Below are 22,478 nucleotides of genomic sequence, written 5' to 3'. Positions count from 1 at the left end.
CTCCCCCGGTTACCCTATGCTGGCCGCAGAGGCCTCTTAATGGAACTTAAGGCTTTAAAGCTCTCTTAGAAAACCACTAACATGAGGCTGTCCCCCAAGAGACTTATTAGCAAATGGCCTCGGGCAGGTCATCTGTCTCAGTCTCCTCACCTATAAAATTCAGGGTGAAGCAAGGTCATCCTATGCCATGGGGAGTCCTATGTCCTCTGCGCCTCGGTGGCCATCCCAGGCTCTCTGTGGCCTCTGCTGACACACATTCTTCCATTCCCACCGTAACCCTCTCCTCTGTCCAGACATGTCTACTCACCGAATGTGCCACCTGTCTTTCCTACCTCTGTCCTTTGCTAGTGACCTTTCCATCTTGAGAGGAAATACCTCTCTCCACCTTCTGCTCCCATTTCCTTCTCCCCATCTTTATGTCCCAGCCCACCGGTCTTTAAATGTCCCCTCTTCTTTGTGAGGTTTTCTTTGATTCCCTTAACTCCTCGTGAGCTCTCCCTGCCCTTCAAGTCAAGCTCATGGTCATATGGTTGATTCCGGGCCTCATTCCAACCAACGTTCTTGGAGAGTCAGGCATGGTGCTAGATGCCTCAGCTGTATCACCCTGGTTTTAAAAAGAGATTCCAAAAGCAGATATCACTGTCCTATCGTCAGTTGGGGAAACTAAGGTTCAGAGTAGCTCTGTAACTTGCTCAAGATCACAGATCCTGTCATCGTCAGGGGTAGAACTTAAATTATAAGCAGCCTCTTCTCGTTTTTGGTGTTGAATAGTCTCTCCTGTGGGTTCCACAGGACATCTGAACATCTTCCCTTCATTAGATAAAGAATCACTATATATAAATATCTTTTAAGAGTATTTTTTTACTAGAGTGTAGCTCTGAGGGCAGATGCTTTCTTCCAGGGGCACACAGTGCCGTGCACAAAGAAGATGCTCAATGACTGTTTGCTGAATAAGTGAGCAAGTGGCCCTACTTTATAACTTACAGACCATATGTCTTCAGTCCTCACTTTCTGCTAGCTTCTTGTTTTTAGCACATAGAACAGCATACAGAAAAGGCACCAACTTCACAGTGAAACTTTTTTTTTCTGTAGACTCAGACACCAATGTAAATCAACAGATGGAAAACCAGATTGATTTTTTAGAAGCAGAGGGAATAAGCGACTTTCCCCATATCTCTTCCCTTGAAACAATCATAAAATACCCTATTGATCTCTACTTCTTAAGGACATTTTGATGAAACAAGACGAGAGGGAAGGTGTGAGTGGCTCAAGAGTGGGCCAAAAACTAGCTCATGTTGTTATAATTAAAGGTTGTAGTGAAGTAAATTAGAAGTCACTGCCCTAGGCTGCATGTGCGTCACGCTGCTTCCCATTAGATTTTCCTAGTACCAAATGGCATTTGTACCTAGGGCATCATGACAAAGCTTTCTGAGCCTGGTCTATGTACCCGTGAAGTTTAAAAAATAGATATATTTTTATTTTTTATCTTTTTAAAGATAAAATGTGTAATGGGAATATAATGTGATCTCCAGCTTTGAGACGCCAGTTTCCTTCTAGTATTGCACGCGTTAGTGATTTCCTTCTCTGTCCTGCCACAAATCACCCCTCCTCCTTGCAGGTCATGGAGATGACTGGTGACCTCGTGGGAGGCCATCGGCTCTGTGCCACGGAAGCGGCACCCAGGGACTCAGTGTGTCCATGAATAAAGCCTTGTCTCTGTTCACAAAAGCTGTCAGAGGGTGGTTTACATTTATAGGAAACAGCACCCCTCGTGCACGAGTGGCCAGGACGCAGCCGGAGTTTGTTTAAACTCCTTCGACCGTCTGGGCTAGAGCGCAGTGCCGGGCTGCAGAGGGCGGCGGCCAGCGCACAGCGCCTGTCCTTGCCGTCCCCTCCCCTCCTCATTCCCTCCTCTGATCTTTCTACAGGAGCCAGGGCTGTTTCTGCGTGGGATCACTCCTCTCCCAGCAGTTTCCAAATACATGGGCAGGACATCCTGGATGAATGCACGAGGGCGTTTCTTTGGCAAGAGCCGGCCAGACAGCCGCGGCGCAGCTCCAATCCGTGATGGAGCGCAGCCTCCTCCGCCCAATAATTGGATCAGTGCCGTGGGCGGGGGTGTGCATCCCTGCCCGGCCACGGCTAGAGGGGACGGAGTCCCACGCGGGGCTGCGGCTGGAGCGGGCGCCGCTTTCTCAGAGGACCGATTACTTCTGGGTTGTGCGACACTTTATGGACCTACACTTCCCGAGAGGAAGTTTCTCAGAAATGATAGCCCCTTTGATCTTTGTAGAAAAGGGAGCTCGAGGATGTGGGGGAAGTTGGATCAAAGTTACAGAGCAAATGGGGAGCAGAGATGAAACTCGAGGCCAGTCTTATTGTCAGCAAATCGCCGGGGGGAAACTAACTTTCATCCGCCCAACTGCTAGGACGCACGAGAGGACTTTCTTCCTCTTGGAGCAAGGACAGGGAATCCTGACTCCCGCGCGTGGAAAGAATTAGCCCCATGTCCTCCACATGGATGTAAAACCACTTTCACAAACTGGTCCCTCCCTCCCTCCCCCATTCTTTATCCTCCGCTGTCCTGGTTCCTGCTCTGTTCAACCTGATTTCTTCTCCGCCCTCCCCGCAAATCTTTTTCCTGCTGTTGAAACTGCACGTGATTTTGGCTTTGGTATTTGCTGACATGTTTGCCTTAGATTTTATTTTGTTTATAACCTGTTTATTTTGAAATAATTATAGTGTCTTGGTCTGCTTGGGCCGCTATAACCAAGGGCCCTGGACGGTGTGGTGGCTTAAACGATCAGCATTTCCTTATCACAGTTCTGGAGGCTGGACGTCCAAGACCCAGGTGCCAGCCTGGGCAGTTTCTGGTGAGGACCCTCTTCGTGGCTTGTAGGTGGCCACCTTCTTGCTGTGTCCTCACGTGACCTTTCCTTGGTGAGTGTACCGGAGGGGGAGGAATCTCTCTCTTCCTCTTTGTATAAGGGCATTAGTCCATCATGGTGGCCCCACCTTCATCCTGGCATCTACGACTAATTATGTCCTAAAGGCCTCACCTCCTATCATCATCACTTCAGGGGTTGGGGCTGCAATACAGAATTTGGGGTGGGCGCATTCAGTCCTTACATACAGGTTCACAGGATGTTAAAAGCTAGTACGGGGGGGGACAGCTGGGTGGCTCAGTTGGTGAAGTATCTGCCTTTGGCACAGGTCATCATCCCAGGGTCCTGGGATCGAATCCTGCATTGGGCTCCCTGCTCAGTGGGGCGTCTGCTTCTCCCTCGCCCACTACCTGCCGCTCCCCCTGCTTCTGATCTCCCTCGCTCTCTCTCTGACAAATAAAATCTTAAAAAAAAACCCTAATACAGGGTCCTGTGTACTCTTCCCCCAACTTCCCCCAATAATGCTTATATCGTATATAACTACAGTATGATATCAGAACCAGGAGATTGGCATTGATAAAATGTGTGCGCCGAGTTCCTGTCATTTTATCCCACATGTAGATCTGGTTAACTACCACGACACACAAGACCCAGAACTGTCCTGTCAGCACAAAGCTGTCCCTTGGGATACCCCTTTACAGTCACACTCCCTAACCCCCACGGCCACTAATCTGATTTCTGTCTCCACAATGTCCTTTCGAGAATGTTACACAAGTGGACTCACACAGGACGTGACCTCTGAGACTGGCTTTTCCTGGTTGCTCAGCCTAACGCCCTTGCGATCCAACCAAGCCATTTTGTGCACCAGGGATAGTTCATTTCTTTTAGTGCTGAGTAATATTCCATACACGTGACTCGCCATCTTTCTTCCTCCAACTGGAAGTGATCTTTTCTTCCTACTCAGTACTTCTGTCTTTGGACACCATCACTCCCAGCATTCCCTCCTGATTAACTCCACCTGGCCCCCTTCCTCCTTCGCCCTCACTCCTTGCTGGGAGCCCTCCCGGATCCCGGGCCGGAGCTGGGTTTGGGAAGCACAGCTGTTGAGTTTCATGGGACATCAACAGTTGAGGGTGGACCGCCTCCAGGCAGCCCCCGGACTGTTCCCTTATTTCCTCCTCCTGGTGGGTTGTGTTGGCTCAGGCTTTCTCAGGGTCCCAGCAGAATCCACACGTTGAAGCCCAATCCCCAAGGTGAGCGCCCCTGGAGGGAGGGAGCAGTTAAGGCTAAGTGGGGTCACATGGGCAGAACCTGGTCCAACAGATTCGCTAAGAGGAAACAGCAGAGGGCGCTTCCCCCACTATAAGAGGACGAGGCGGGAAGGAGCCTAGTTGCGAACCGGGAAGACAGCCTCCTCCAGCCCTGCCGGGCCCTGCCCTTGGACTTCAGCCTCCAGAACTGTGAGTAGGTAAATGTGTTGTGTGAGTCCGTCTGGGATCCGTGTTTGCGGGGGCTGCAGCCAACCGTCCTCACCCGAAGCCGCGTGTCAAGCGGCAACTCGGGTAACGTTTGAACTTGCCTTTATGTAAAGCAGAACCGTTTCCTTTCCAGCCCGGCTCACTTCATTTTTACCGCAGTCCTCTCTCTAATTGGTTAACTTTGGGACTCCGCTTTCATTTTATACGTGTGTTGTCCCGTCATTAAACGTGTGTTTAACCGGTCTTTCGAGAGTTTTCTGGGTTGATGGCTTGTTCGGGTAACAGAGCTGCATTGAACCGGCTCGGATTTCAAACGCCATCAGCCTTGGGCTGGGTGTCCTGGGGGGGCTTCGTCCCCACCTTAGAATCAACATCTTGGTTCCTGAGGGAGAGCTCTAGAGTTGCCTCAACATTTCGAAGACGCTGGACGAGTTGTCAGTTGTTTGCGAGCAGAAGCAGCGGCTGCCCTTCATGTGTCAGTCCAAGGAGTTCAGGAGAGAGAAGCAGACTCGTGAAAAAAGGTGGGCCTGGACCTCTTTTTTAGTTTAGGTTTAAAATCCACTGGTCAGTTCTCATGTTGAAAGGTCTTATCCTGTTCTCCCATTTCAGTAGAAAGACAGCAAGGCTGAAAATTATTTCCCTAAAGGATGTTTTTTAAAAAGCCGGCAGAAATGGGTGATGCCAGAATTCAAAACACCTGCGTTTCTGGTCCACTTGTTTCAGCTTTGTCAGCGTCTTGCTCACACCGGTACGTCTCCTTGGCCGGAGAGTTGCTGGGAAGCTCCCTGAGAGCAGGTGGTGGCTCTATGTGATAGCATGTTGTAGTGCTGGGGTTTGTTTTTGTTCTTTGTACGCAAACACTGTGTTTTGCGTCCTCTACAACGGTAAACTGGGACTCTGCCTAAAATCCAGTCTTCAATGATGGCTCTCAGCTGCTGCTTATGTCTCTTCATTGGTTTGCCCTGGGAGCTCCCGGTTCACAGCAAGTGATTCTCTGAGCCCCGTTCCCCTCGGTGGCGTTACCCGTTCTGCACTCGTTCTGGGCTGTCGAGGTCAGGGGTCTGACTTTTGTGTTCTGGAGACTGCTGCGGAGATGCTGACTGTCTGAACTCGGAGTTATAGGGGAAAATGCATCAATATTTCCAGGGGACACAGGAAGGGAATGTGGCAGGAGAGCTGGTCTGCGTAATTTTGAATACTGCCTAAAAGGCTCATCCAGCAGGCAGGGAGTGGGGAGGGGGCTTGGTGAGATGGACTTGGAGTTTGGTACAGCAGCTGAGCCAGGGAATGGACTCAATTGCCTGGGTACCAAGGGCTTCAGTCGAAAATGTTCCCACTCACTGGTACTGCCCAAAGACCCACTAGAATGTCTCACAAAACTGCTGGCCTTCACAACCCACCAGGTTCAGAGCATGAAGCCACCCAGCCACAAAATTACAATTGTTTCTCCTCCTCATCCCTCCGTCCTCCCCCTACGTTAACTTGGTATGGTCTGAAATAGAAACCCAGGAGTTAGGAAGAGAACACAGTTGGAGGGCACAGCTGACCACCATATAACCACATTCCCTTCTCCATAGGTGAGTGGCTGCCAGCCCTGAACCTGATGGGGGGAGAGGGATTAGAAGTCTTTGCATTAGAGATCAGGTTGATGTGATGACTTCTGTCTTGGGTTGAAGAGTTTTAATTTCTGAACTGAGATTTTACGGCTTAGGAGTGATGAGAGATTTGTCGTTGGCCTGAGTGAGCAGAAAAGTCCTACATCCTGTCCAGGTGGGAAGGGTAAGATTCACCGGACCGAACCTGTTTAACGGGCGTGAGGGGAAACCGAAGGTTGAGTTTCTAGCCACAAATTGCCCGTGTCAAGGTGCCAGTCACATCTCAAAGTGAGGGCATTCAGTAGTCCTGGAACTTGTTTTTGGACATTCCTTGTTAAATTGTGCACACGGATGTTTATCTTCTCATTTTGTCTAATGTTCATCCTGTTGGTGCCTCGTTGACACAGATGGTGAGCATCCCATTTAAGCCCAGTTTGAGACGACTACTGTTTACTATATATACATTGGAACCTAGAAATGAATGGGAGCACCAGGCAGAATGCCCAGTACTAATCCTGTGGAGTCTCCTTGACTCCATTTCTTACCTTCACTAGAAGGTCCTTCGCCTCCTTCTCAAGCCATCGAGGGTAGAAGGGATTGTCCATTCGGATGGAGTGGAAAAGCTCTTCTTCATCTTGCCCGTGGAAAGGTGACTGACCAATTAGCATCTCATAGAGGAGAACGCCGAAGGACCACCAGTCAACAGAATGGTTGTATTTCTGACCCAACAAGATCTGTGTGATCAAGAGGCAGAGATGTAGTTAATAAACATGAGGCGGATGAGTGAAAACCCTCTTGAACTTCTCAACACCACTCAGTAAATTGTTGACGGTGATGACAGTATGTGGTTTTAACACGGATCACGCCAGAAACGGATCTTTTGAGAAGCTGACGATTGAATAGAAATGACTAGACAGTGCCAAACTGAGCCTTTTTTGGTTTTAATGTCTACTTTTCTTCTGGCCTTACGTACAACTGACATGTGCCATTAGCCTCCATTTTCCCACCTGCCATGTGAAGACTTGTGTGGTGGACTCGGACCTAAGGAAGCTGGTGTGTATCTATGCTCTCCTGTGAATAGTTCACCCAAACCCACGTGTTTTACTGACTTCCCTCCTGAGACTTTGCAAAAACTTTCAGTAGTTACTCACAACTTCAAAGAGATCATCTGACCAAATCCATCCCTTAAAGCCTGTCCAGCCACAGTTGTACAACTAACGAGTCCCATCTATGGTCACCATTAAAGAGTCCGAGTTAGTGGGGCACCTGGGTGGCTCGGTTGGTTAAGTGTCCGACTCGTGATTTTGGCTCAGGTCATGATCTCAGGGTTGTGAGATTGAGCCCCGAGTCCTGCTGGGCAAGGATCCTGCTTGGGATTTTCTCTCTCCCTCTGGACCCTCCCCCTCACCCCACTTGAGCTCTTTGTCTCTCAAAAAAACAAAACAAAACAAAAAAAGATTCAGGGAGTATGCCAAGAGAGACCAGGATACCAGACTTCAGATGCAGAAATCTACTCCCTGAGACTGGTGCGCAGCTCGACAGCAGCGCTTTGAGTGGAACTGGTCGGGTCTGTCCTTTAGGGAAGTGAGTTTAAAGCCTGGGATCTCACCCACATTTTAAAAAGATTGCTACCCTTCCACCAATCCACTCTCCTGGTGGCAAAGATTTTGTATTCCGTATTCAACCACTTCCTTATTTAATGTTGGGACGTCGCTCGTGTACCTGTGACACTGCTCAGTGCTTGTGATCCTAACAAACCGAGCTGCGGCCTTCTCTACACGGAGCATTGTGTCCATCAGCAGATGGATGGGTAAACGATGTGATCTCTACATACAGCAGATGACTACTCAGCCTTAAAACAGAATGAAATCCTGACACATGATACAACCTGGACGAACCTTGAGGACGTTGTGCTTACGTGAAATAAGCCAGACTCAAGAAGACAAATACAGTATGATTCCACTTCTATGAGGGCCCTAGAAGGGGTTGATTTATAGGGACAGAAAGTAAAATGAGGGTTGCTGGGGTTCGGGGAAATGGGGAGCTGTTTAATGGGTGTAGAGTTTCAGTTGTGCCAGATTAAAAAATTCTGGGGATTGGTTGTGTAATAATAGGACTATGCTTAACACTCATGAATAATACTCTTAAGAATGGAAAGATGGTGTCTTTTACAGTATGTATATTTTGCCACAATTAAATCCAGTACATAGTAGGAACACAACAATTTGTTAAATGAACAGGAGAAAATTCTTGTCTTTCATGGCTGCCACTCCCAGGATGGGTTGGGGACAAGCTGCCTCATTACACAAAATGGAGAAGCGATAATAGTATTGAAGGACAAAATTAAAAAGCGAGACTCTCTTGGGATGGGCCATCCTTTCCACCTGTAGTTTGAAGCCCAGCTCTGTGTTCCCCCCACCACCGCCCGTGTGAGCACATATCCATAAACCCACGAAGGTCATTTTACGGTTAGAGTTCCTCATTTGAAATGGAATTAAGTGGGCCCTGGGAATGAACGGTAGAATTACAGCACTGGTGGCTTTAGGAAAGAAAAATGATGCTGGTTTTTTTAGACATTCCATGTCTCGATGCTGGTGAATCTTTTGATGCAGCAGAACGAGCGCACAGCTGCCAGCTCTGGCTGCCGCCCCGCCGCACGCCTGTCCTTGGGGAAGGAGCTCCGTCTGGAGAAAGGCTCCAGGTTATGGTAGCGGAAGCGTTTCCAACACCAGAGTTGATAAACCACAAGGAAGCTGAGACGGCCATGCAAGATGTTGTGCGTTCCAGCTCTGGCTCAGTCCCTTCTGGTGTACTTGGGGCAGACTCCATCACCCCCTCTGTGCCTCACTTGTGAAAAGTGGTGATAACCTCTGGCTGGCTTATTACCGGGTTGTCGTGAGAACCCAGGGAAAAGTAGGGAAGGCGAGTGCTGTGTCCTATGGAAAGGACTATAGATTCTGGGATAAGGACACATCTGGATCAACAGCTACCCATTCGTGAAAATAAAGACCAAGCTGCAGACAGATGTTGGTGATCTGGCAATGATTTCCAGCATAAAAATTCTAACCACTATCCTTAGCTCAATTTTCAAATACTTTAAATACTTAACTTTTAAAATATTAAGTATTAAATTTAACTTTCAAGTTTAGAGAAGATAGAATATTCCTTAAGGCAAAGTTTAAAAGTAGATCCAGGGAGAGTGATAAAGAAAACAGGGGCGCCTGTGTGAGCATAGGCACACAATCTGTGTTCTGGTGTATTTGCCTTCAATTGGGAGGGGCCGGGGAAAGCTGCTTCACATGCAATTCCCAGGGCTTGTCACCAGGGGGAGCCCAAAGCAACCAGAAACTGCTCTGAGGGACCGACTTCATCAACAACTTCATCTGCAAGGACAGATGAAGAGAAATTTGGAGGGAAATTGGAAGGGGAGGTGAACCATGAGAGACTATGGACTCTGAAAAACAACCTGAGGGTTTTGAAGGGGCGGGGGGTTGGGAGGGTGGGGGAGCCAGGTGGTGGGTATTAGGGAGGGAACGTATTACGTGGAGCACTGGGTATGGTGCAAAAACAATGAATTCTGTCACGCTGAAAATAAAAAGAAATTTGAAGGACCGCAGGCAGCTGTGGTGGAAATGAAGCCTTCTAAAGCTAGGTAATGTTAATAAAGAATTTGTCTTAGGTCGGGAGGAAGAAGTACAGTGCAGGTTCACAGTGCCTGAACAGAAGGGTGCGGACCTGGGTTAGGTGTTTGCCATCCGTTATGTGTTTTCTTCCTTTCTTTTTTTTTTTTTTTTTTTTTCTCTAAGAACTCCTGAGGTAGGTCCTGTGGTCCCTATTTCGCAAAGGACAGTGACTAGACGTTAGGAGGTTACCTGTCTTGCTTAGGATGTCCTAGTGACGGAGTTGAAGCGATATTCTGAACGCTGGTCCTTGCTGGGGGCGGGGGCTTACTACATACTGTTTCTTTCATATTTAATGTCTCCTGGATTAAGCCTCAGGCTATCAAGGCTCACATTGTCGATATTTTTAAAGAAAGTGGTGGAGAAACCCCGTCTGCAGTGGCCCCTTTCCCTGTTTCTGTCTCAACCGCTGCTGCCTTCTTATGGCCTCAGCATCTTTTTGTCCCCTTCCCTCCCCCAACCTGACTCAAACGATTCAGAGAGTAAAGACCTGCGCCTTGACGTCAGTCTCCTTCCTCTCCAGCAGTCAGAGCGGTCTGCAATTCCATCTGCCTGGCGGAGCTAGGGCGTTGCATCTGTATAAGCTCACTGCACTGATGTGCTGTCCGAGTTCATGAAGGGACCCCCCCAAACTCCCCCCCGCCCTCCCCCAGCGCCTGTTGGGTCTTCAAGTGACTCCTGCTCTCCCCGGGGAGCTGCTTCTGCGCACCGGCATCCCACATGGATTTACTAAGTGGTTAGTATATACTAAGAGAGGGTGTCTCTGTGTTTCTTTCCCTAGTCTCTGTCAAAACGAGCTTGGACCCCCAATTCTATGTTTGACCCTCAGTCCTGTCCCTGGAAGACACAGGCAACCATAGAGAGTAGTGTCTCAGGAGACATGGACTGGGGATACTCCCCAGCTTTGGGAAGGGAAGTCTGTTTTTTGTTTGCCTTTTTTGTCCTGCTGCATAGCTCCTGATGTTGCTCTGAAATGCATTTATTGCTGTAATTTGGGTTCTCCTGTCTGCCAGGTGGGCCTCATGGTCTTGTCCCACTTGCTCTGGGCACACAGGTGGGTTTTTTAAAAATTATTTTTATTAACATATAATGTACTGTTTGCCCCAGGGGTACAGGTCTGTGAATCATCAGTCTTACACATTTCACAGCACCTACCATAGCACATACCCTCCCCAATGTCCATCACCCAGCCACCCTATCCCCACCCCCCGAGCCCCCGGCAACCCTCAGTTTGTTTCATGAGATTAAGAGTCTCTTAAGGGTCTCTCCCCACCCCCCGACCCTGCCTGCCCCATGCCATCTTGTTTCATTTTTTCCCCTCCCTTCCCTCTACAACCCCCGACCCTCCCCCTCAAATTCCTCATATCAGAGAAATCATATGATAATTGTCTTTCTTTGATTGACTTATTTCACTTAACATAATACCCTCTAGTTCCATCCACATCATTGCAAATGGCAAGATTTCATTTCTTTTGATGGCTGCATAGTATTCCTTTGTGTATGTATATATATATATATATATATACCACTTTATCCATTCATCTGTTGATGGACGTCTAGGTTCTTTCCATAGTTTGGCTATTGTGGACATTGCTGCTATAAACATTTGGGTGCACGTGCCCCTTCGGATCACTACATTTGTATCTTTAGGGTAAATACCCAGTAGAGCGATTGTTGGGTCATAGGGTGGCTGTATTTCAACTTTTTGAGGAACCTCTATGCTGTTTTCCAGAGTGGCTGCACCAGCTTGCACCCACCAACAGTGTAGGTGGGTTCCCCTTTCTCTGCATCCTCTCCAACATCTGTCATTTCCTGACTGGTTAATTTTAGCCATTCTGACTGGTGTGAGGTGGTATCTCACTGTGGTTTTGATTTGTATTTCCCTGATGCCAAGTGATGTTGACCATTTTTTCATGTGTCTGTTGGCCATCTGGATGTCTTCTTTGCAGAAATGTCTGTTCATGTCCTCTGCCCATTTCTCGACTGGATTATTTGTTCTTTGGTTGTTGAGTTTGATAAGTTCTTTATAGATTTTGGATATGTAACCCTTTTATCTGATATGTTGTTTGCAAATATCTTTTTTAATTTCTTGGTTGACCCATTCATTCTTTAGTAGGATGCTCTTTAGCCTCCATATATTTGAGTTCTTTCCAACTTTCCTCTTGTGATTGAGTTCTAGCTTCAGAGCACTGTGGTCTGAAAATATGCAGGGAATGATCCTGGTCTTTTGGTACCCAGTTGAAACCTGATTTGTGACCCAGGATGTTATCTATTCTGGAGAATGTTCCATGTGCACTAGAGAAGAATGTGTGTTCTGTGGCTTTGGGATCAAATGTTCTGAATACATCTGTGATGTCCATCTGGTCCAGTGTGTCATTTAAAGCCTTGATTTCCTTGTTGATCTTTTGCTTGGATGATCTGTCCATTTCAGTGAGGGGGATGTTAAAGTCCCTTACTATTATATTATTGTCGATGTGTTTCTTTGATTTTGTTATTAATTGGTTTATATAGTTGGCTGCTCCCATGTTAGGGGCATAGATATTTAAAATTGTTAGATCTTGTTGGACAGACCCTTTGAGTATGATATAGTGTCCTTCCTCATCTCTTATTACAGTCTTTGGCTTAAAATCCAATTGATCTGATATAAGGATTGCCACCCCAGCTTTCTTTTGATGTCCATTAGCATGGTAAATTGTTATCTACCCCCTCACTTTAAATCTGGAGGTGTCTTTGGTTCTAAAATGAGTTTCTTGTAGACAGCATATTGATGTGTTTGGGTTTTTTATCCATTCTGATACCCTGTATCTTTTGATTGGGGCATTTAGCCCATTTACATACAGGGTAACTATTGAAAGATTCGAATTTAGTGCCACTGTATTGCCTGTAAGGTGACTGTTACTGTATATTGTCTCTGTTCCTTTCTGGTCTATCACTTTTAGGCTCTCTTTTTGCTTAGAGGACCCCTTTCAATATTTCCTGTAGGGCTGGTTTGGTGTTTGCAAATTCTTTTAGTTTTTGTTTGTCCTGGAAGCTTTTTATCTTTCTATTTTCAATGATTGCCTAGCTGGATATAGTATTATTGGCTGCATATTTTTCTCATTTAGTGCTCTGAATATATCATGCCAGTTCTTTCTGGCTTGCCAGGTCTCTGTGGATAAGTCTGCTGCCAATCTAATATTTCTGCCATAGTATGTTACAGACTTGTCCTGAGCTACTTTCAGGATTTTCTCTTTGTCACTAAGACTAGTAAGTTTTACTATTAGATGACAGGGTGTGGACCTATTTTTATTGATTTTGAGGGGGGTTCTCTGTGCCTCCTGGATTTTGATGCTTGTTCCCTTTGCCATATTAGGGAAACTATTATAATTTGCTCCAATATACCATCTGCCCTTCCCTCTTTCTTCTTCTGGAATCCCAATTATTCTAATATTGTTTCATCTTACGGTATCACTTATCTCTCAAAGTCTCCCCTCTTTGTCCAGTAGTTGTTTGTTTCTCTTTTTCTCAGCTTCTTTATTCCCCATCATTTGGTCTTCTATACCACTAATTCTCTCTTCTGCCCCATTTATCCTAGCAGTAAGAGCCTCCATTCTTGATTGCACCTCATTAATACCTTTTTTGATTTCAGCTTGGTTAGATTTTAGTTTTTTTATTTCTCCAGAAAGGGATTTTATTTCTCCAGACAGGGTTTCTCTAATATCCTCCATGCCTTCTTCGAGTCTGGCTAGCACCTCGAGAATCCATTCTGAACTCTAGATCTGACATATTACCAATGTCTGTATTGATTAGGTCCCTAGCCATCGGTACTGTCTCTTGTTCTTTCTTTTGTGGTGAGTTTTTCCACCTTGTCATTTTATCCAGATAAGAATATATGAATGAGAGAATAAAATAAAAAAGTGCAGCAAAGACCCCAGAAAAATATACACTAACCAAATCAGAAGAGACCACAAACCAGGGGAGAAAGAAAGGGGGGGAAAAGAAATTTTAAAAAAAATATATATTTTTAAAATTTCTCTTATATATATTATATATTTCATATATATATAATATATATATAATATTTATATTAGACTGGTGACTAGAACAGAGCCACCCACTTGGTTTTGGGTGTATTTTGGTCTTTTAGAAGAAACTACCTTCCAAAATTTTAAAGAAAGAAAAACATATATATATATATATATATATATATATATATATATAAATAAGGGTAAGCACAATGAAGGGATGGAATATGACTATAAAGATGAAAATTATTTAAAAAAAAGATTCTAAGGAATTGATAAGATCAGTTGGTTGGAAAAAGCAAAGGAAGAAAAAAGGGAGGTAAGAGTGTGCTCAGGCTGGAGACTAGAACAAAGCCCTGTGCTAGGTTTAGGGTACATTTTGATCTATGAGAGGAAATTATACCCCAAAATTTTTTAGAAACAACAACAAAAAAACCTACATGTATACAAAAAACAAGGTCAAATACAATGAGGGATAAAATAGGACTATAATAATGAAGGTCTAAAAGGGTTTTTGTTGTTGTTTGTTTTTTGGAAAGATATTGTTAAGATAAACTTTCAGAAAGTGGTTGATTTTCTGTTCCTAGAATTGCTGCTCTTCTTCTCTTGGATCTCCTGTTAGGTTTGTAGGTGTTCAGCATGGTTTGACAACTATCTAGCTGAACTCCTGTGACCTGATGTCATTTCAGTCCACTTCTCCTCCGCCATCTTGCCTCCTGTGTGTTTTTAATGCTTTGCCTGGTCTAGCCAATTTTTCATTTGCCACAGGGTCCCTCCCCTGGAGATAACTGAATACACATAAAAACAGTACTAGGCAGCATATACTTAGAACCACAAGAAGGAAAAGTTAAATTTTTATCAAGTTTCAGAGGCAGGAGAACATGCCTTTTTGTTTTGTTTTGTTTTGTTTTTTGTTTTCTTGAGGAGGGGGCAATTGGTCAGTGAGTAAGATAAAGGAAAAACTTAAAGTAGATACGTGTGAGTGGAACATTGAAAATGGGTAGTATTTTCATGGATAGAGAAGGAAGAGGCTAGCAAGATTTATTGTGTAAAAAAGGGCCAGTGGTGGGGAAATCAGCATATGTTCACAAATGGACATTGAGGGTGTGTGCTGTGTGGTCATTTATTCAGGAGATGGTTGGTGGGTGCTCCAAGCTGAGGGGTAGAGACATTAAGATGGATAAACCATGGGCTCTAACTGGGAGAAATGGTTTACTGTTAACTTGGATTACACATGTGCTGTGGTAGCACAGAGGGAGAAATAATCATTTCAGGAAACCAGAGACCTCTTTAGGGAGAAGATGACTTTGGGGGCTCATCCTGGGGATAACCACAGACCAAGGCCTCAGATTATATGGTTAAGGAACAGAGGGAGGAATGCAAAATGCAAATCCAGAGACATGTTACTGAAGACCTATTTCCAGGATTTTGGCTTCTGCCCCGCTGATGACAGGGATGTCTTAAAGATTTGAAAACAGTGGAGTGACAGGCTTGCCTATTAGAAGGGTAAGTCTGGTATCTTGGTGCAGGAGTGAACTTCCACATGGTGCATGTGCTGTAGGGGTCAACCAGATGGTACAGTGAGATGGGGGAAGAAAATATTAGAACTTATATTTAAGTTAGTTAAAAAAAAATTAAGAGTGACACTGGTGCCCTCATCTAGAACTTTACAGAGGAAGTAGGGTCCCGTGAGGGGAGAATGGGAAACCCCCTCTCAGAGGGAATGTGGTGGCTGTGTTTGTGCATTTGCTTACGTAAGGTGTGTTAACATCCTTACTATTACTTACTACCCTGATGTATGTCATTTGTGTTGTGTTCCCAATTATGTAGATGGCTGGGTTCTCTCTTAACAGAACTCATTTTCACAAAATGGCAAATCCTTAAAGTTATCTGCAAACAGGCTTGAAGATAATGCTAAAGAAAACATGTAGACTGTATGAAAATGGCAGCAGAGAGGTCTCTTGTACTCTAAGTAGAAGCTCTTGGTCACCCACATTTTAAGGGGGCTAAAAACAGTTCCATTTGAATCTGAGTCCCAAAATGTTAGACCAAAATTTTAAGAAGTAATTTAATCTCAATATTTTAATGAAGCATAAATATACTATTAATAAACAATAGAATTGAGTTACTTAAAATAGATGTTGAGTTGCCTGACTGGCTCAGTTGGTAGAATGTGTGACTCTTAATCTCAGAGTTGTGAGTTTAAGCCCCCATAGGGTATAGAGATTACTTAAAAAATGAAACCTTAAGAAAAATCAGGTTGAACTAAAAATGAAAAGAATTTGATTATATTCTTCTATATGCATGTTTTATAACATACAGACTATATGAGTTGGCAATAATATTTGAGATTCATATACAATATACGTATACTGGGGATGCTTTTTAAATGATAAGGGAGCATCTTTTATAGAAGTTTGACAATAAGTAAAGAGGGTACCCTGGCAGTTGGGTGGGTGATGGAGAGGAAAGCCAGAGGGTGTCCCCAGGGTCCAGACGAGAGATGCTCAGGGTCTGGAGTAGGGCAGCTGCAGGAAGTTGGGGAAGGAATTGGGGAGGCATCAGGGGTCAGATCAAAAGAATTCATTTTGGGGACTGAGAAGATATCAAGGGAGATTTCTAAGTCAGTCACAAGATTGGGGAGGGGAGAGAATAGATGTCCCGAGGTCTACATCTAGAAGGTCTTGCTGTTTGGATTAGGGAAGGGTAAGAAAGAAAGAAAAGTTGAATCATTCCTGGTTTCCTAGCGAGGTGAATAGATGGGTGAGTGTGTAATTTACCAAGAAAGGGATAGATAAGGGGGAGGCGGGGGATGAAGCAGGTTCAGCAGCGGCAGTGAGTTTGAGACCTGTTATGTTTGAATGGTCTGTAGCAGCTGGAGCAAGAAGCTTGGGCTCGCCATATTGATTTAAACTAGAGTCCTAAATACTATCACTCATGAAGAACATATAATAAGAAATAAGGGGGTCAAAGATGGAAGAGTGTGGGACACCTGGGGGGCTCAGTTGGGTAAACATCTGCCTTCAGCTCAGGTCATGATCCCAGGGTCCAGGGATGGAGTCCTGCGTTGAGCTCCCTGCTCAGTGGGGACCCTGCTTATTCCTCTGCCTGCTGCTCCCCCTGCTTGTGCTCCCTACCCTGACAAATAAATAAATAAAATCTTAAAGAATGGAATAGTGTGGAGACAAGGATGCTGGAAGAGGAGAGAGACTGAATTTGCAAAGAGAGAAGTCATGAGAGAGAAGATGCTAAATTCTGGAAACGGAATGAGGGAAAGGATCTGGCATAAGACATCTGCAGACAGGAAAGTTAAAAGCTATAATTTCTTGTTGCCCAGAGGCCAATTTTGCATTTAAACAAGGTTCAGTTAAAATTAAAAACCAAATAAGCACAGGACAAAACCACATATTTCTTAGACTCAGGGTGCCAAAATTACGTGAGCAATGACAGATTTGCTAATTTTTGACCCAGGAAATCAGAAGGCCATCACTATCCAACATTTTACACATCAATACTCATTCATTCATTCCTCCCAAAGCTATTTTATTAGCAACTTAATGTGCCAACCCCTATGCTCGGTCTGTGGATGTAAATGTGAGTAATGTACACTCATGTACACACGGGATAAAAACCATGTGATGAAAACGGTATAGAACTGGATACACGTTATACCCATATCCATCCCCGGTCTTGGTCTTGTAGCACCATTATGGAAGATGTAACCATTGGAGGAAACTGGGGGAAAGGTATACATAGGTCGCATGTGTATACTATTTGTGCAACTTCTTGTTAATCTATAATGATTGCAAAATAAATAGTCTGACTTTAGAACAATCATCTGGTAGTGCAGGGAGATTGAGATTTAAAAAGAACAGTGAAGGTGAGTGTTGTGCTATGAGACGGGCCAAGTGCAAAGGGGGTTCTAGCCTCCCTGGATCAGCCGTGGGGGAGGACTCCGTGACAAGGGGAGGGGGACGTGAGTAGAGTAGGATTGTCGGTGGCCTTCTGAGAAACTGCCATTCTTCTAAGGGCTCAGAATACGAGCTTCCCCCCCTTTTTTAAACTTTCGTAGGTTCTTCCATTTTACACTAAGAGTAAGCGGGGCCATAAGTATCCTCCTGAGAAAAGGGGCTGTGGGTCTAGCAGACCGCAGCAATCTCTCCGTGGTCACACAGCGGCAGCTCAGAAACCACAGTTGAGGTGTTTCTGGTCCCAAGCTGAAACCACTGGACTGATTCAGGTGGACGCTTATGAGCCTGCTCGGTGACCACCTGGTTCTTCTTGTTTCCTCTGGGTGGTCGGAGTGGAGGGAATACGGTTTAAGGCTGCAGTGGGAGGGGCCACAACCGAGGAGGACATGCAGAGCCATTCAAGACTCAGACTACCTAGTCAACATGAGCACCACCTCCCATTCAACGATAACAGAATAAATAATAAATAAATAAATAATAAATAATAAAAAATAAATAATAATAAATAATGAAATAACGGAGGCCCTGTGTGCAACTGCATGTACGAAATACTCAGAAAAACAAAGACCAATCCCGAGACAAACTATCAAAATCTTTTGATTTCCACCCCCCCCCCCCCCCCCCCCCCCCCGCCCAGGAGGAAGGAGCAGAGGTGCTCGGAACATGTGGAGTTGGGCCGGCGCCCATGCACACCCTTCAGGCAGCACGTCCCTACCTCCGGGGCAATGTAGTCCGGGGTTCCGCAGAAAGTGTTTGTCTTGGCATCTCCTAACATGTTCTCCTTGCACATTCCAAAGTCTGCTATTTTGATATGTCCATCTCTGTCTAACAGGATGTTATCGAGCTTCAAGTCTCTGAAACACAGAAGCAAAGCAAAATCTCACTTCAATACATTTTTTGTTAAAATAGAATCGCCTCATGAGGGGCAGTTATTTGTCCCATCACAGCCTGAGATCATCAGAAGCGCATGCCTTGCTGGTCCTCCTCTTCCCTTCCAGCCCCGTTCTTCCATCTACAGCTCTGCCCCTGGGCTCACTGGCTTTTCCTTGGTGTTTCCTCCTTGACTTGTGTTTGGGACTTCCCCTGGCCCTTCTTGGCCCAGGTCAGCTTTCTCAGGTCTGACTCTGACAGACTTTTGTATCCCCCATGCCCAGGGAAGCACTTGGTGCATCTCCAGAACTCTGTATGGATGGCTGCATGGGTGGTGGGATGGGTAAAATGGGATCTCTCCAGGGTAGCGTCCTTCGGTTTTAAGGTGCCTTCAAGAAACAATACTGAGGGGCGCCTGGGTGGCTCAGTGGGTTAAAGCCTCTGCCTTCGGCTCGGGTCATGATCTCAGGGTCCTGGGATCGAGTCCCGCCTTGGGCTCTCTGCTCTGCAGGGAACCTGCTTCCCCTCCTCTCTCTCTGCCTGCCTCTCTGCCTACTTGTGATCTGTCTCTCTGTCAAATAAATAAATAAAATCTTAAAAAAAGAAACAATACTGAGATGTAAGGAAACAGCCAGCGACGAAACACCCTCAGGGGTGTGTTGTTGGGGATGTGCTTGACATAGGGTGATATTTAATGCTACACAACTCATACAGCTGTCTACTTGTGCAAAAGATAGTGGTGTAGAGAGCATTGACTTTTCAAGGGAATGGCTGGTTTCTGATCCCTTTTTCTGATTGACCAAGGAGTATGGCTCGATATAATAAAATAGGCAAGACACGGATCTGAGGCTCTTTATCCCAGCGTCTTTTTTCCATGGCGAGGGAAGAAAGGCTTGAAACACACACTCATTTTGTGCAATTTTCCAAGTATTTCTGTTTCTTTCTGGATAAATTATATTGCACCGAGACTGAGTGAGGAAGGCTACTCCTAACTAAGAATAATTCTAGAGCCAGAATCCATCTGATGCCAGAAACCATGTCAATAAATTCCTCTTTCCTTAGAGAACCAGTATCCTGATAGAGCACCCAGTCCATTTTTAAGTAAATGTGACTGATAATATTAAAAAAAAAACAAAAAACAAACAAACCATGCCTCCCTGTGATTACACTAGTACATTATTGCTATCCATGAATATTTGGAAAGCGACCTCAAGTTTTGTCTTGTCTTTTCTTCACCAAGGTCAAGAATTTTGTTCCTCAGATAGCCTGGTGTTCAGATGCCTCAGCTTTCTGGTCTCTGCCCTCCGAATAGCTTGAATTTATCAATTTCCTTCTTAAAACTTTGTGCTGAGACTGGAACCAGTATCCTCCAGATGTATAATCACATTGTGCCAATGACGGTGGCATCGCTACCTTCTGTCCTGACACGCTTGCCCCTCCCCGCTCGAGCCTCCCTGCTCCCTCCCTGTTGCCCTGCTGTGTCCTGACACTCGGTCACAGTAGTGGTTAACAGTGAGCTTACTATAAACTAAAACCTCCCGGTGTCTTTTTCTTTTCCTACATAAACTGCCATTATGCCAGCTTCTTCTCACCCTGGACCCATGAAACTGATGTTTTAAAGATCATTCAAGTGTCTTGACATCACTTGCTTTAAACTTTTTTTTTTAGTTGATGGCAGCTTATGAATTCTAGTTTGCTCTTGAACATCCAGCTTTCTTTTCCTTTATGTCTTCTTCCCTTCGATTTCTGAACTTTCTGAAACCTAAGTTGAGGGTGTGGGGCTGGTGGTGGCTACCATGGTCTTATTAGCAGAGGTGGCTTGAGAGAACATAGGAACAGCTCTCGGTTTACTCTTTTCTGTACCTCCTCTTAGACAATTTGCTCAGCATTTTCTCCTCAAAGATTCGGCTCCCAAAGGGCCTTACAAGTAGCCCTGTCCCCTCCACCTCAGATGATGGGACTCCACTGGATCATTCAGGTTTTCTCTTTGGGGATGTTGGGGCTGTGAGAAGGCAGCACCAATGTGTCTCGGTTAGAAGTGTGGTACTTAGGGTTGCTGATGGATGTCCTCTAGCATGGCCTTATAAGAACAGAAGACCGGTTAGAGGAGAAAAATGAAGTGGCTTGGTCAAGAGCAGAGGCAGAGCCTCTGTAAACCCAAAGAGACAGTGATGAGCGAGAAGCTACTCTGGTTTCTGACGGGTCTGCATGCTCAGTTCCAGCTTCTCAAGGAAGTGGCGATTTCACTTAAGCAAACGTTTGAGTGGTCTTCGATATTCCTGTTAGCCTCAAGTTCTGATCGCTGTTTTCTTTGCTTCCCATTAAACTGCGAGCTTTGTGAGAGTGGAAATCTGTATTGTTTGCTGCTTGCTCTACTGTGACCGCTCTGGCAGGAGGGTACCATGTACAGAGCATTCAATAAATGTTTGCTGAATGGACCGTCACCCACCAGGAATTGGCTCGCCACCAGCAATTATGAGTTGCAACGAAGTCCCAAGTACTGTCCCCTTCCATTGCTCTCTCCACCTTCTGCTGGAGTAAATTAGCCAGAGAGAGTGAGCATGGAATGCAGCTGTGTTTTGGTGGAGTGACACGATTAGCAGATGTCCCTAGAGCGTCCATCTGGGCTAGCTTGGTCCATAATCTCCATAAACCAGGGCATCACAGACTGTTCCCTTCTGGCTGGGTGGCTGGGGCATCCCCAGGACACATGTCAGTATGTATCTCATGTTCACACCCCTATTGGTTCTGTTTCTCTCTCTCTCCCTAACTCAAATGCTGTCACACTTTCAATCAGGACTAGCATGTCTGTCCAATATGTCTGTCCTTGGGTCTTCTGCCTTCCTATCCCTTAATTTTAATTAAGTTCACTTTCATTGTGATTTTTGAATTCCAATAAATCCAAGTATAGGTCCTATTTTACTCCTCATGCTAAAACTGCAGATTCATTTTCTAATCTGCACTCTACGCAATATTTTTTCCACGTATTAGCTTATTTTTTTTTACTTCAATTAGCCAACATATAGTACATCATTAATTTATGTGCTCTATGCAATATTGGTCTCATTTTGGGTTTCTGCTATACGGAACATATTTACATCACTTACAGCCATGTACACATGTTCCTAGAAACTGGCTGAAGGATGGTTTGGGGGTCATCACTAGAGAGCCAGATATCCAGCTGCAGTGCTATATGTAGGTCCTGAGGACAATGAACATTGTGTCTAATATTTGTATTGGATTTTCTTGCTCTCAGGTGCTTTTTTATCATTTGATTCTCCCAACCGCCCTTTGATTTGGAATTCTCATTTTTATTCACATTTTTCTGATTGAAAGCAAGACTCTTAAGGACTATAGGCTTTATCCCAGCCCATACAGTCAGTGGGCTAGGGTGTAAACCCAGGCCTTCTCTTCTACATCCTCTAAACCAAGCTTACCTAGTCTTTCTCATTGAACTGAACTTGCTGAGATCCCGAGTCTCCTGTGATTACAAGGGTGAATTTTAATAAATCCTAAACATAAATGCTCTCTGGGCCTCAGGCTACGAAAATGAGCATAATGTTTGATTTTCATTCCACCCTCTAAGGTGAACCAAGTGTTAGGGGTTGACAGAGAAAGGGTCATTGATGTTTTGAGAGATTAAGTTAGAATGCGAAAGGTCCAGAAGTCTGTGGGTCCAGAGACAAACCTCCATGAGGGTAAGGAATGAGGGCAGAGGAGGGCTAACTGGAAATGCCACAGAACCCAAAGGCCAAAGCATTCGTAGGCACATCAGCTATTTACTCATCACATATCCCTTACAGAACACCAGCTCAGCCAAGCCACATCCCCTCTAAGCCCACGGTGATTTATCTGGAAAATGGGTACAATGATGTCTGCCTTGCTTATCCCACAGGACCTTTGTGGGCACTGAATGAGGTAATCCATGTGAAAGCATTTGTAAGTGGCTTTAAATATAGAGGTTAGGCCAGTGTTCTCATGGATAAGATCTCATC

At 45.2% G+C, this 22,478-nt stretch overlaps 1 protein-coding gene across 2 annotated transcripts in view; it reads right to left on the bottom strand.

Annotated features, from left to right (window-relative positions):
- Positions 1 to 22,478, bottom strand: part of PRKCQ (protein kinase C theta) — a 177,252-nt gene that overhangs the window by 5,144 nt on the left and 149,630 nt on the right. For both annotated transcript variants that reach the window (XM_080812404.1, XM_080812405.1), the window contains exons 15-16: positions 18,329 to 18,467; positions 6,504 to 6,692 (exon numbers count right to left, since the gene is read on the bottom strand). In XM_080812404.1, coding sequence (XP_080668530.1) covers positions 6,504 to 6,692; positions 18,329 to 18,467 — 328 coding nt within the window. The remainder of the gene's footprint in view (positions 1 to 6,503; positions 6,693 to 18,328; positions 18,468 to 22,478) is intronic.

The sequence above is a fragment of the Martes martes genome (assembly GCF_963455335.1).
Source record: "Martes martes genome assembly, chromosome: 8".
Lineage (NCBI taxonomy): Eukaryota > Metazoa > Chordata > Mammalia > Carnivora > Mustelidae > Martes > Martes martes.
This window is presented reverse-complemented; position numbering and strand designations above follow the sequence as displayed.